Genomic DNA, 14,531 nt, shown 5'->3' with positions numbered 1-14,531 from the left:
GTTTTCATATTTCTGAAGGGTCATGTGACACTGAAGTAATGATTTTGAAAATTCATCTTTGACATCACATGAATAAATTACATTTTGAAACATATTCAAATAAGATTTTAAATTGTAATACTATTTCACAATATTACAAGTTTTACTGTATTTTTGATCAAACAAATTCAGCTTTGGTGAGCTCTTTTATATATATATATATATATACAAAATATTCTTCCTTTGTGCTTTTTTTGTTCCTTTGTGCACTGGCTAAGGAGCATGAGTCAAACTGAAAAAAATAAAACCAACGTTTTTCTGAGGTAATGTGTTATGTTAAAATGGATTTCATAAAATCGGTATCGAAAAAAGTATCGTTAGGAACCGGCATCGAAACTGAGGTGTCGAAATTGGCACCGGATCGAAAGATTTTGAACAATACCCAGCCCTACATATAGGCCTACTGGGAATACTAATACACTCCGTATTCTGGTTATTTGCGCATGATTAAACATGAGTCTTTATATGGCGATAAAACAAACGTTATGTTTTTGAAGTGGGGATTGGGGGTGCGCCAACCCGGTTGGGACATAGAAGGGGGTGCGCAGGAAAAAAAGTTTGGGAACCGCTGCCCTAGAGCAGTGGAGATTGGAGCAATAGACTGCATACATGTTGCAATGACTCTAGGGAATCCTATCATAAGATTAACAGAATAAAAAAGATTTAAAATAATTCTTAACATGTATTGTATAGTACATTTGTGAAATTTGCTTTTTGAAAAAAAAAATGATGTCACCCTATCAATATATCTTACCGGCAATTTTATAAAAGCCCTCTTTTATGGACATGGTCGATAAATGTCCGGGGAACACTATTAATGAAACTATTCATGTACTCCTGCAGAGCTCGCGAATGGTTTGACAACCCGTGTTTTCCCCGAGCTTCTGTGCGTCACCCACCGTGCAAGAATGTAGGCTACCACGCAATATTTGCGGTACAGTAAGTGCATGGTCAAAACATAATCATATTTATACAGTGAAGTCCGAAGCTATTGAAAATACTTCTGTTGTACACACCTAGTAGTAAAGTTAATAAAGAAATGTACCTGCATCCTTTGACTGGCCTCTTCCTTTTCTTTCTCCAGCTCACTAAAATCTGGTTTCTTGCCCCGCAGAGTCTTTATTTCCTATAACAACTTTACTAACTTGTTCATCTTACAAGTGAAATGAAAAAGGAGTTCTACTTTATTTCAATGTAAATTCGTCGGATTTAACTGAGATGTTTTACATGGGCTGTTTGTATACATATAGCCTACACATTCACTGCAAGGCCAAAAAGTGTCGCTGTTTGGATTTAAATAGGAAAATGCTTAAAAGTATATGTTTGGATCATATTGTAGTGATTATTATGTTTCTATCATGTTACAGTATATGTTTGGCAACAGTTCTTCTAACCTTAATTGATGGATTGTGAAGCTTTTCATTTCTTAAAGGCACACCATGTAATTTTTCACCACTAGAGGTCACTTATTCAAAACAAAGGCGTAGCTTGATGATGCTTTGATTTCGCGGAATCATGGGAGTTGTTGTCTTCACCTCTACAGCCGGTGGAGAGTACGGGACTCGAGCAGAAATCATATTCATGGATGACCAGGAAGGTATTAAAGATTTATTAACATTACGAAAGCCCTTGGAAAAATGTGAAAAAATGGTTGGGAGGGAGCATGAAGATTCATTTGACAAGATCTTGATAAAAAAAATGTATGCGCTTCTTGTTGGAAATAAATGTTGTGATGTTATTTCCATCAAGAGGTGCATACTGTACATTTTTGGTAAAGATCTTGTATTGACAATGCAAGAGGGTCAAGCACTCTGTGAAGTCTCCACCAGCACATCCCAAAGACTTTAAATGACCCAGAGGTGACAATTCATGTGTGAAAACAATTCTTCATGCTCCCTCATTACCATTCTTTCACAATTTGAGCCTGATGAATCTTGACATTGTCATCCTGGAATATGGCCATGATGTGTTTTCCTACATGGTTGTTTAAGAAATGAAAAGCCACACACTCCATAAATAAGTGTTAGAAGAACTGTTGCCAAACATGCTAGAAAATAGAACAATAATGATCCAATTATAGACTCTTTAGCATTTGCCTATTTAAATCCAAACAGAGAATTTTTGGCCAGGCAGTGCAGTTTTATAATAAATAATTTTATTTTAAAAAGATGTTGAAAATACAGGGTCTGGAGCGGCTGTGACAGCGCTATTGAATATAATGGGATCAATCTATTCCTGGTGTGTCGTAACAAGTCATAAGCGTCCAGTGTAGACATGGTGGAATGTTGGACAATTCATGCTCTCAACTGTCACAGCTTTCCTTACATAGCGGAGGGGGAGGGGCTATCAGACTTTAATGTTGAATGACAAAACCGTATCAAATTCATGCACTACATGGTTGAGTACATAGTATAAGTTCATAGTGTATAGTGCATCATTTGGGACACGACTGGAGTTTCTTGCTGTGTAAGTTGGCACTGTTATTACATAATCTTTACCTCATCTTTAGCTTTGATAAGGGCCTCCATCTCTGCCACAGACTGTGTGAGCTCCTCATTCCCAGTCTCACTGGAAGCAGAAACCCTGCTCTGAGCCTCCAGCTCTGCAACCTGAAATATGAAACCAACAGACCACAGCTATTCCAAGTTCTCCCATCAAACTCCGGTTGAACAATCGGTCCCCGACTGTATAAAATCTCAGAATGTGCCATGTTGAACAATAAAAATCTAGTTTAAAACACATGCGCAAAGCTCTTAGAAATTCATTCATGTTGGTTTCGAAAAACGTGCTTATAATCCATTTTAAGGTATCCCTGTTACGGAGTAATATTAGTTAACAACATGTAATTATGCATAATCTAGGGTAAGATGGAGAAAGATGACCCTTCCCCACCCCACCTTAATTTTTTCTCTTGACCATAGATGACACAAAATCTCATCTCAGCACTTTTGATGAACGGCTATGCTATTTTTAATTTTGTCATTTCATCTGAATATCAACATTTATGAGATTTAGTCAGTCGAAACCGTTTCGAGGTTAATTGGTCTAATTTTGTGTCTGGACAACGTGTCATTTTGTGTCAAAACTTGAAATTGTTTGTGTCTATTTGTTAATGAGGGATGTGTGGACACACTCATGTTTTTAGATTTGTGGTGTAAAAGTTAGTTTTTTTTTTATTTTGAAGTAAAAAGATAAAATTAGACCATTGGGGTAATACTTTTACATTCTGTAAAAGTTTATCCAGGGAGGCTTCTTACCCCAGGCAGGGGGCCATTTTATAATTTTTTTTTTTTTTTCTATAAGTAAATTAGCAAATGTTTCTATTTATTTCATTTAATATCAAACTGGCTGATGCATTATAAACATGCACATGCTAAACGTATATCTAATATTAATTTTATAATAAATTGAAAACTAATTATTTTAAATTGTAATAATATATCACAATATTACTTTTTTTTCTGTATTTTTTATCAAATAAATGCAGGTTTGATGAGCAGAAGAAACTTCTTTCAAAAACATTACAAATAGTAATGTATCCAAACTTTTGGCCTGTACTGTATATTTATAACACTATGTATTTTATTACATTTGCATCACATTAAAATAGCGGCTATGGCAGTGACGGTAAAAATGGCATCATTCTCTCTTCTGACTGCCGTTATCAGTCTAATTTTTTTTCCCCTCTTTTTGAAAGTTGTGAAAACACTATTGTGGAGTTTTTCTTTTGCTATATGAGCAAGGAACACACAAAAATATATTTAATGTTTAAACAGTCTATCATTCTCCGCTATAACGTTCAAATTTTACCCCACCTATGAACCCCAACTTAAACCTGTTAAGTTGAACTAGGACGACTTCCGCTTCCGAGATACGAAATAGGAAACAACTAATGTTGTTAATCGGTATGTTTGTCTTTCTAAATAATTGTAACATTTTCTGTTTGTTGTTGTAATGCTGCCGGGATTAAGTGGGGTTCAGGCGTCTGACGTCTAAACCGGTAACGTTAAAGGGTAACTAAACCCTAAAACAACTTTTTTTAGTTAAAGATCTGTAAGACTGGGGCTTTATTCATACTGTTCATTGATTCAAGTAATTTTTTTTGACATTTGGGTATAAAGTGATTTAATTCTACAATATATGGTGTAAAACCAGACAGTATAAGAAACGTCAGAGTGCTGCCCTCTTCAGGTTGAACGGTGGCTACTGCAGTTGAATTTTCCTATTGGAAGTTGTGGTGCCCTGTGATGTAAGAGGGCACCAGCTCACCACAGAGAGACAGGTCTCCTATCAGGTGCACGCCTAATTCTGTCTTTAGAGCCCCCGCCATACACATACATGACATGACATTTATATGATGATGTCAATATTGTTAATTGTGTTGATTTACAAAGGCAATACTACAAGGTGTATCATAGAATTGACCCCCTCCAAACATCACTAAAAATGAAATGTTGAACTGGTGTTTATGTAAAAAAATCTCAAGTCCAAGGCTACAACTTGTAACAGGAGTAGAGTTTGTGTTTGTTGTTTTGAGTGCGAGAATGCAAGGTTGAGTTCGACACGGCACTATTACTCCAACATATGGTTTGATAACACACAGGCTCTGTTTAAATACAGGTAGAGGATCATGCCACTTTAGTACACAAACACAGACCTATACTGGCAGACAGCAGCATATTTTACTGGGAAACCTCTGGCACTCTCCCATGATATTTTACACATTGGTCCAAATGTGCTGTTTGAGGTCAGTGAGTTAGTCGCCGTCTGACACACTTCTTGTAGTCATTAATACCATGAGCTCTGGGGATTGCCATTTAACCTTGAGCTTTCACTCACACACACTTATTTGATCTGTAAGTAGGACATGTTCTGTTGTCATAACACACCACAAAGCACTCTTTTATGCTGATAAAACTTTTCACACTTGTGGTTATGGAGGTAATGATGTTGTGTGCCAAATCTTGATGTGATTTTGAAAGGGCATATCACTCTTAGAAGAAAAGGTTCTATATAAAACCCTGTAAGGTTCTTGACTAATTGATAATTTTATGGATTTAGTTCTAATATATTTATTTGTATATTTTATTCAATTTTATGACCTATACAGTTCATTAAAATATTTTATTACAAAAAAAATTCATACAAATTTAGGGATAGTTGGGATAGTTCACACAAAAATGAAAGTACTCACCATCAAGTTGTTTCAAACCTGTATGAATTTCATTCTTCTACTGAACACAAAATAAGATATTTTGAAGAATGTCAGTAACCAAACAGTTGATGGACCCCATTGATTTCCATAATATATATATATATATATATATATTTTTTTTTTCATACTATGGAAGTCAATTGGGCCCATCAACTGTTTGGTTACTGACATTCTTCAAAATATCTTATTTTATGTTAAACAGATAAAAGACACTTTGGAACAACTAGAGGGTGAGTAAATGACAGAATTGTAATTTTGGGGCAAACTATCCCTTTAAGGAGAAATGTACTAAATGTTTGCATAATACTTTTGTGTTTAACAGTTATTTAATTGTTTAGCGATGAAATATGTTTACGAGCCATAGGTTCAATATATGAAGCGATAAACAGGACCCTTTAAGGTTCTATAAAGAGCATACATAGAAAAAAGTGATGCTTTGAAAGTTTTTAATATTTAAAGTCAAAAGCAAAAAGATCTGCACACATGTTCCTATTCTATTTTCATGGTGTGAATTACCAGGTGTTTGTCATTAAACATGATCAACAAACGCAAGTCCATCATTAAATAGTAACAAATAGTAATTGTTTCTATTTGCTCTTATTTGATGGAGTGGAGCTGTCGATTGTGTTTAATTTTCCTGTGCTAAGACTTGAATAAACCATACATTTGATTAGAGACCTTTTTTTTGTAAATGTAATTTATATGTTTTTCAACTTAAAATGCCATATGGCTGATGTGTTGTAGGGGTGGGTTGTCCAGGGATGCCTTGCAGTAGGGCTTGGGCACAAAAACATCGTTGTGGGTTGTCCTGAAGTCATGTTTGCTGTGCTCGGGCCTGATATGACTGTATTTAACCTAGAAAGAGAGTAGTACAAGGTCAAGATCAGCTCTAAAACTTAGTAAATTATATCAAACCTACGTCAAAGAACTAGCAGAGACGAACTAGCATGTCGGCTGCATCTGGGCAAAAAAGTTAAGCTTAAACATTCTGCAAAAACTACAGCCGATGGCCAACTAGCATGTACATTCTGCGCCTGTGTGAGAGATAATAACCATCCACAACAGAAGACGACAGTAGTCTGTATTCGTCGTTCAAAAAAAAGGGAACGTGAACTAGGAATGCGAATATATGAACCGTAAACAAAGCAGCGCTCCCTTACAATTGTGACTGTCAGCTTGGTGTGTCCTGGCCCTTAAGGTTGTTGGCAAGGTAACTGAACAACTATTATACTGTACAACCCCCCAAAACTGGGAAAACAGTTTCAGTTTTATGGAGACTTTAAGTAAATTACTTATCATCACATGGTTTTAACCAAACTTTAGCACTACCAGGAGAGCCAAGGCCCATCTCACAGCTCAAGACAGTGTAAAAACAGACCAATGTCTATGTTTGCTTTTCATGGACTGCAGAATAAATGTGAAAGCAGTGAGCTGGAGTTTATCTGCTGTGAAATGTCAATATTTTACCCGCTGAAGATGGCTAGGGCTCAGTTCCTGTCTTCTAGAGTTCAGGGGGACAAAATCTGTATGCGAAGTTGAAAGCATCCGTTCTGGCTCTAAAAAATAAGAAGATCAGAGAAATATTTGATATTAATAAATATTATATTACAGAGATCATTGAAAAATGTATGTTATTTTTGGAGTATATTTGAATTTTTTAATGAAAATTATTTAATATTTTATTTTGGTAGGTAACCTAAAATATTTTTGATGTAGTAATATTAAAATTTTAACTTCTAATCCATAAAAAATCAAAATAAAAAATACATACATACATATATACAGACATATATATATATATTAGGGCTGGGGGAATTAACACGTTAATCTTTGCGATTAATTTGAGATGTTTAACGCATAAAAAAAAAAAAAACGCAATTAACGCAGAACTTTGACTTCCTGTTGCGGCTGCTATTGAAAAGGCCGAAAATATGCCGTCCCGCCCCTCCGTGTTTGGCGATCAGGTTTCATTCTCGTGCAGCTTTCACGAGCAGGTCTTTTCCACTCCGTATGTGCGCCGCGCTCTCCGTTCCGTGTGTGTGTGTCGGCACGCTTCACTCTCTGCTCAATGTTCCGCTCCGTGTTTGCGCTGTGCGTTCTGCTCTGTCGTTAACGGCCCAAACGCTCCAATCATGTACCGATCATGCACTGGAAAGGCAAAGTCCGCTCAAATAACTTGAAATTTCTCAGTAGAAGACTTCTGTTTGCAATAGCCCTACTGAGCTGGTATAGTCATGCTGGGCAACAATGGTAAATTTACCTGCTCTGACGATCACATGCTCTGGTAATAATAGCTTTGTAGGACTATATTTTATTTTGATAATTAGTAAAAAAATATATATATTTAAAAAATCTGTTAAATTGATTATGTTGATTGATTATTGAAAAAGAATAATATATTAATATATTGATGTTTAATATTATTTTAATATAGGGCTATTTTCTCTTCCTTTTTTTCCCTGTGTTTAATTTAATTAGGTGATTCTAAGTTTAAATATTGATGATTACAAGCTTGGGGGAAATGCAATTAATTGCAATTAAATACAGCTAATTGTGAAATTAATTAGTTAATTTTTTTTAATCGATTCCCAGCCCTACTATATATATAAATATATATACACATACACACACACACACACACACACACACACACACACACACACACACACACACACACACACATATATATATATGAAGAGTTCAGATGCAAAAGCAAAAGTGCCATCTGAAATTTTCTTCTAGAATGCTCATTTTTATCAAGCTCGTTTATTTAAGTTCAGTTATTTCACTTAGATGACAATTAATACGTAATCTTCATGCAACCAGCAACACTACACCTACGTACCCTCCTGACCACTGTACAATACAGATAAATCTACGCTAGCTCATACCAAGGGCGTGGTGAGCTCGTACCAGGGGCGTGGTGAGCTGGAACCTGTTTACGTCACTTAGTACCGCAAACATCCAATAGGAAAATTCAACTGCAGTAGCCACCGTTCAATCTGAAGAGGGCAGCACTCAGACGTTTTTACACCATATATTGTAGAATTAAAAGTTACTCGAATCAATGAACAGCACTAATAAAGCCCCATTTTTACAGATCATTAACTAAAAAAAGTTGGTTTAGGGTTTAGTTACCCTTTAAGTAGAAAAATAGAAAAAAGCCACCGCTCATCCGTCAATAAAGTCTTGTAGTGAGGTGCTGCTAAACTAAATCATCATGGAAGATTATAAAAATACACCAGCCACACACTCAAACACTGTGCAAGATCAATTTATTAGCAAGCTTTCGGTCTTACCCTTTAAGTGAAATTATTGAACTTAAATATACAAGCTTGATAAAAATGATCATTCTATAAGACAATTTCAGATGGCATTTAGAGGCTTTTGCACTTCATATATACACATATACAGTATATATATATATATATATATATATATACATATATATACACACACACACACACACACACACACACACACACATACACATAATATATAAGGCTGAATCAATCTGACAATATTTGACAATATCTAATGTGAGCAAGTCATTTTAGGTGACTATTCAATGTTAAAATGTAGTTTAGTAATATGGGATCAATATCCCGTCTAAAGTATTGCCTCCACGGATCAAAAAAGAATAAGCGTGAATCAAAAAATTTTAAACACGTATAAATATATTGCAAAAACTGGAAAAAATTATGCAAAATGATCAGAATAGCAAACAACATGGTCACGGATCAAAATATAATAAGCGTGAATCAAGAAATAACACACATGAATAAAAACTAAACGCATTAAAAGTTATTTTGCACAAAACTTAAACTTATGGTCATGCTTTCTTAAAAAGTATGCTTTCCTTGGTTTTATTACTCTGTACTTTGTGCTCTCTTGCATTTTCTGCTCATATTTACTCTTTTGTACGCTTGTGCTGTTTTTCTCTTCACTCTTCTTTCTATGTTCTGCGCTTGCTTTCCCAAATGTTGCAGTTCGAATTTCATGTAAATTAGGGCGGGCTTAAGCGTCACCATTGGTCCACTAGTTCTAGATTGACAGCTACTCCTCTAGCCAATCAATCGAAGGGGGGAGTTGACGTCACACCAATGCGACTCGTGGCTACTGGTGCTTATACAAGGGAAGACGACCATCAACTCAGCTGGCAAAAATCTTTCCATGGCAGGACACCTTTAAACTGCATGTGTGCCTGTTACCGGTATATACGTCTACCTGGCTACGAGATCTAGTGAGAAACATTCACATTTCTCCGTTATTAACGGATCAAACAGCGCTGACGTGGAAACCTGGAAGAAACATTGTGCCATGAATGAACTTTCCAGTGTCCACAGATCAGCAACATTCACCATGGATTTACTGTAGTAACACTCACTGCAACAATAGAAGTTTGGCAGGAATAGTAGGCTATAATGCCTTCAAGTAACATTACGTCGGTTTTATTTTAACATTATGAATACAATTGCTGCCCTCAAATGTTAATCTGAACTAAAATAAACATTTGTTTATAACTACTACAATATTACAATATTACTACTGTTTTGTTTTATATGCTCCTAAGAAGAGTCAATTATAGCTCCAGAATTGCTCAAAGTAAAAAAAAATCATACTTTATGATGTTAGTTTTAATTTAAAAAAAGAAAAAAAAAAATTTATCAAGGAAATTTCTCTGGCATTTCTTTTTGCTGTATCGAAATTGTACCGAACCGTGACACAAGTGTATCGTATCAAACCGAACCATGAATTATGAGAACCGTTACACCCCTAATCCAGAGATATTGTCAAAACAAGCATCAGCTATCAATATCAAGATGATTTAGCATTTCCAATTTATGTATTAAATTATTATTAGTATTATTGTATTATTATTAGTAGTATTATTAGGGAAGGCCTAGGCTACTTTTATTATTAAATTGATAGGCTATTATAATTAATTTACCACGCAATAATTCCATAGCACATCACCGCATAATCAACGCGCTGTGAGGATAATAAAATAGTACATAGAAGCTTACTCCTCCTCATTGAAAATTGTCTAAAACATTTAGGTCAATTACAATGAATTATAGGCATATAATTAATTATTAACAGGCTATAATATGTCCGAACACTGCAATAATTAGTTATCAATGAAAATTAAAAACAGCTTTATTTCAAAAACATTGTTTAACAAATTAATAAAAGAGGCAAAGTGTACATCGCAGGCTTGGAAGACGTGGGTAATGGTTAATCTTTTTTGCAACACGAACTAGAGGTAAGCAACAGTAATTTGTAGCTAGTTTGAACTACAGAACTTAAAGATCTCCCTCTTTTCATTTTTTTTTGTCTTTTTTTTGCTGCAGATGAAATGGTTAAACTTCCGTTTTCGCGCAGGCGCAGTGAGGGAAAAAAAACGTAGTTTAGGGCAATCGGTTCGTAGCTCTGCTTCAACTGTGCGATATAGTCACGAGGAGCGACCAAACATTCTAACATGCCCGAAAAAGAGTCACACGGTGTATGCCCGCCTTAAGCATCAGTAGCCACGAGTCGCATTGGTGTGACGTCAACTCCCCTCTTCGATTGATTGGCTAGAGGAGTAGCTGTCAATCTAGAACTAGTGGACCAATAGTGACGTTTAAGCCCGCCCTAATTTACATGAAACTCGAACTGCAACATTTGGGAAAGCAAGCGCAGAACATAGAAAGAAGAGTGAAGAGAAAAACAGCACAAGCGTACAAAAGAGTAAAATATGAGCAGAAAATGCAAGAGAGCACAAAGTACAGAGTAATAAAACCAAGGAAAACATACTTTTTAAGAAAGCATGACCATAAGTTTAAGTTTTGTGCAAAATAACTTTTAATGCGTTTAAAGTTTTTATTCATGCTTGTTATTTCTTGATTCACGCTTATTATATTTTGATCCGTGACCACGTTGTTTGCTATTCTGATCATTTTGCATTATTTTTTTCAGTTTGTGCAATATATTTTACATGTGTTTTTAAATTTTTGATTCACGCTTATTATTTTTTGATCCGTGGCTGCAATACTTTAGACGGGATATTGATCCCATATAGTAACCCAAAAGTACCTTGCTCACGCAGCATATTGCTGTTTAGGTAGATGGTTGGCTTGGGATGGTCCACTTCTTTTGGTGGGAACTGCTCCTGCTTCCGTGCTGTAGAAACATCCAGCCAGTTCAGGCCGCCCGAATTTTACATTGCTCAAAGTCCTGATAGCAGATCCGTCCACATGCTTTGGGAACTGATTGCGGTCTATCTGATAAAGCAAACACTGCTCAGTTAGGAAAGACACACTTTGTATTTAGATCTTCAAGCATGAGGCAAGATGCAACAGGTCACACCTTTGGGAAGAAGCACTGGTTTGTTGTTGACAGTCTCTCCAGTGACTCCAGTGGTTGTAGCCCAGTGAACAGATAAAACCAGCTATGCATTTTTTTAAAAGAGAGTCCAACTCTGAATACTATATAGGCACTGAAGCAGGCCAATACAAGTGTTAGATCAGGGGACTTTAAACCCTCAAATATGATGATGATACCTTGTAATGAATATACTGTAAAGGTAGCTATAGTTTCTCACATATAAAGAAATTACAATGAAATAATAAAGAAAATACTTCTGAATTAATGTCATGATTTTCAGTATTTAAAAAGCAGAATTAAAAATTAATGATAATAAATAATGACAAAATTATATCAATAATTAAAAAATAATAATCTGAAAATGCATTAAAATATTACCTTTATTTAAAATAGTAAGGTAATGCTTTAGATTGTTTATAGTTTAAATAGTTGAAGAACATTATACGGCATAAATAATATGGCAATTATTGTACATACCACATTTGTGTGCACGAAATTCCTCAGATGAGGCTGTTGTCCATTTTTCATCAGCAAGTTCCCGGAGGTTGATGGACCGGTATGAAGGTAAAAGAGTAGAAAAACTCGAGAGCACATAGACGTGAATTTGAGAACTTGTACATTAAATATTCTTACTTGTACGTGAACATTTACACTCACAGTTCCAATGTGAAAACCTGTAAAATAAAAATCTGAAGTGGAATGTTAAAATTTGCACTTGCAGACAATAGTCACAAACCTGTATTCTGAATTTGAAGCAGGAGACAAGTAGTCACAAATGTGTAAAATGCCATTCACAGAAATACAATGACAGACACAAACTTGTAATATATATTTGCATTTAATCTTACATTCACATTCGCAGTACAACCTCAATAAGGCACTTGTAACTTCTCAAATCTGTCACTGCAATTTAAAATTGACTTGACTTTTGCGTAGAAGATTAAGTCACGGCAGTTTCCTGCAGCGTCGCTATGACGACCAGGTACTATTGTGGAGGTACTATCTGCAATGGAAAACGGAGCGAAAAGCGAGCCGAGCCGAGACGAGGCGAGTCGAGTCGAGTTGAGCTGGTACTGGTAATGGCAAAGCGCCAATATTCTCCGTCTTCATTAATTTACAATCTCTGTCAGTCATCTAATACTTTGTTACACAGAACTGGTAAACAAAGAAAGTAAATGGTAACTTATGCGAAGTAAGTAAAGTAAAGCGTTTGCTTTTATATTATTTGTAACAGAAAAGGCAAACAATCAGGCTAAAATACTTTCTCATTTGCCGTCAACATTCAGCAAACGCGCATCTACGTCATTTAAACAAATCTCTAAATATCTAATAAACATTTAATTTCACAAACCTTGCAGATTTAATTGAATCCAGCTGTGAATATTTGATTTATAATTTATTTATAATTTATTAAATATTGATTAAAATAAATATATATAAAAATATCGGCTTTATATCGGCCATCGGCCGCCCTGCTCTCTAAGATACCGGCATCGGCCATCAAAAAAACAATATCGGTCGACCACTACTTCTTAATATCATTAATTAATCTTTGTCAATAGGATACGTACCAAAAACATTTAAGCTGGCTATGATTAAACCGCTTGTTAAAAAACGGCAACTTGATCGTACAGATTTAGTCAATTACAGGCCGATCTTGAATCTACCTAAGGCAGTATCCTCACAACTATGTTCCTTTTTAGAAAGAAATGATATCTGCCAGGATTTTCAGTCAGGATTTAGACCGTACCATAGTACTGAGACTGCTCTCATTAGAGTTACAAATGATTTGCTCCTATCATCCGATTGTGGTTGTATCTCGCTATTAGTGTTACTCGATCTTAGTGCTGCATTTGATACTATTGACCACAACATTCTTTTAAATAGACTCGAAAATGATGTTGGCATTATAGTCCATGAGCCAGGGCCCCAAATTTGGTCCATCGGTATCATCTGGGGGGACAAAGTCTCATAGTGATTTTTGGCAAGGTATACACCCCTAGTACTAGAAAAATCACGATAGCAGTGCAGGGGTGGTAGTGAAATCACTTTTTTCAGCTCATGAAGTTACTAACCCCCTAAAATAAATTCCGTTTTTGAAATCTGGTGTATATCTGGTTTAGGCTCATGCTAGGGATATTGTCAATATTCTATAATATGGTGCTTGGTATCGTTGGAAAGGGGACCTTTTAGGCTTTCATTTAAGCCCAGTACTGAATCTGTCTGACAAACACAGAGGTCACATGACTTCTTTAAACCAGAAATAACACACATTTTTTCACAATTTCCACCTAAACTGTATGCTTTCTTTTATCCCTGTGGCATGAAAGAACACCAGGGACACAAAACTCAACAACTTCAATTCTCAAGGCACTCTGATGACTAAGAAAATGTATAATATACCCATAATATTTATTTGTGAGAGCCTTAAATAAGACTTGTGCAGCCAGCACAAGTCTTTAAAATAGAATGGACAAATAGAATACCCTATTAGTCCAGGGCCAAATGGCCTATTTATTCATGTACAGTTGTAATAAAAAGTAATTGTTTCAATAGTGTTGTCAACATAACACTTGTAAGTGGTTTAACAAAATGTTTCTATCATGTATTTTGATATTCACCCACTTTCAGTTAGAATGTCAGAAAGTAGCTCATGCACAGTTCATAGTCCATATTGGACCCAAGAAACATATTTCTGGCCAAAGAGTCCTCGATCTTGGGCTTTCTATACATACTCATATACTCCTTCTGATGCTTCCTAAGCCATATAGTCTGAACATTAACGCACAGACCACGGACGGCGCACTGCGTGGAACTGTTGGTTCAGTTGACTGGTTATAACAACACTACCAACTATGCCATCTTCAATCAACTTCCATTGAAGCTGCACAGACTTCAGAAACACAGA

The 14,531-nt window shown here is 35.7% G+C and overlaps 1 protein-coding gene across 1 annotated transcript; it reads right to left on the bottom strand.

Annotated features, from left to right (window-relative positions):
* Positions 1-612: 612 nt before the first annotated feature.
* On the bottom strand, positions 613-12,020 carry LOC309487575 (uncharacterized protein; the record flags this gene model as incomplete). The annotated part of the gene is made up of 5 exons (XM_082155303.1): positions 11,333-12,020; positions 6,722-6,810; positions 2,538-2,648; positions 1,085-1,165; positions 613-672 (listed from the first exon to the last, which is right to left on the bottom strand). The coding sequence occupies exons 1-5, from the start codon at positions 11,346-11,348 to the stop codon at positions 613-615; spliced, it is 357 nt and encodes a 118-aa protein (XP_082011429.1). The 5' UTR covers positions 11,349-12,020.
* Positions 12,021-14,531: the final 2,511 nt, after the last annotated feature.

The sequence above is a fragment of the Leuciscus leuciscus genome (assembly GCF_965113295.1).
Source record: "Leuciscus leuciscus genome assembly, chromosome: 23".
Lineage (NCBI taxonomy): Eukaryota > Metazoa > Chordata > Actinopteri > Cypriniformes > Leuciscidae > Leuciscus > Leuciscus leuciscus.
Note: the sequence above shows the minus strand (reverse complement) of the source record. Positions and strands in the feature narration are given on the sequence as shown.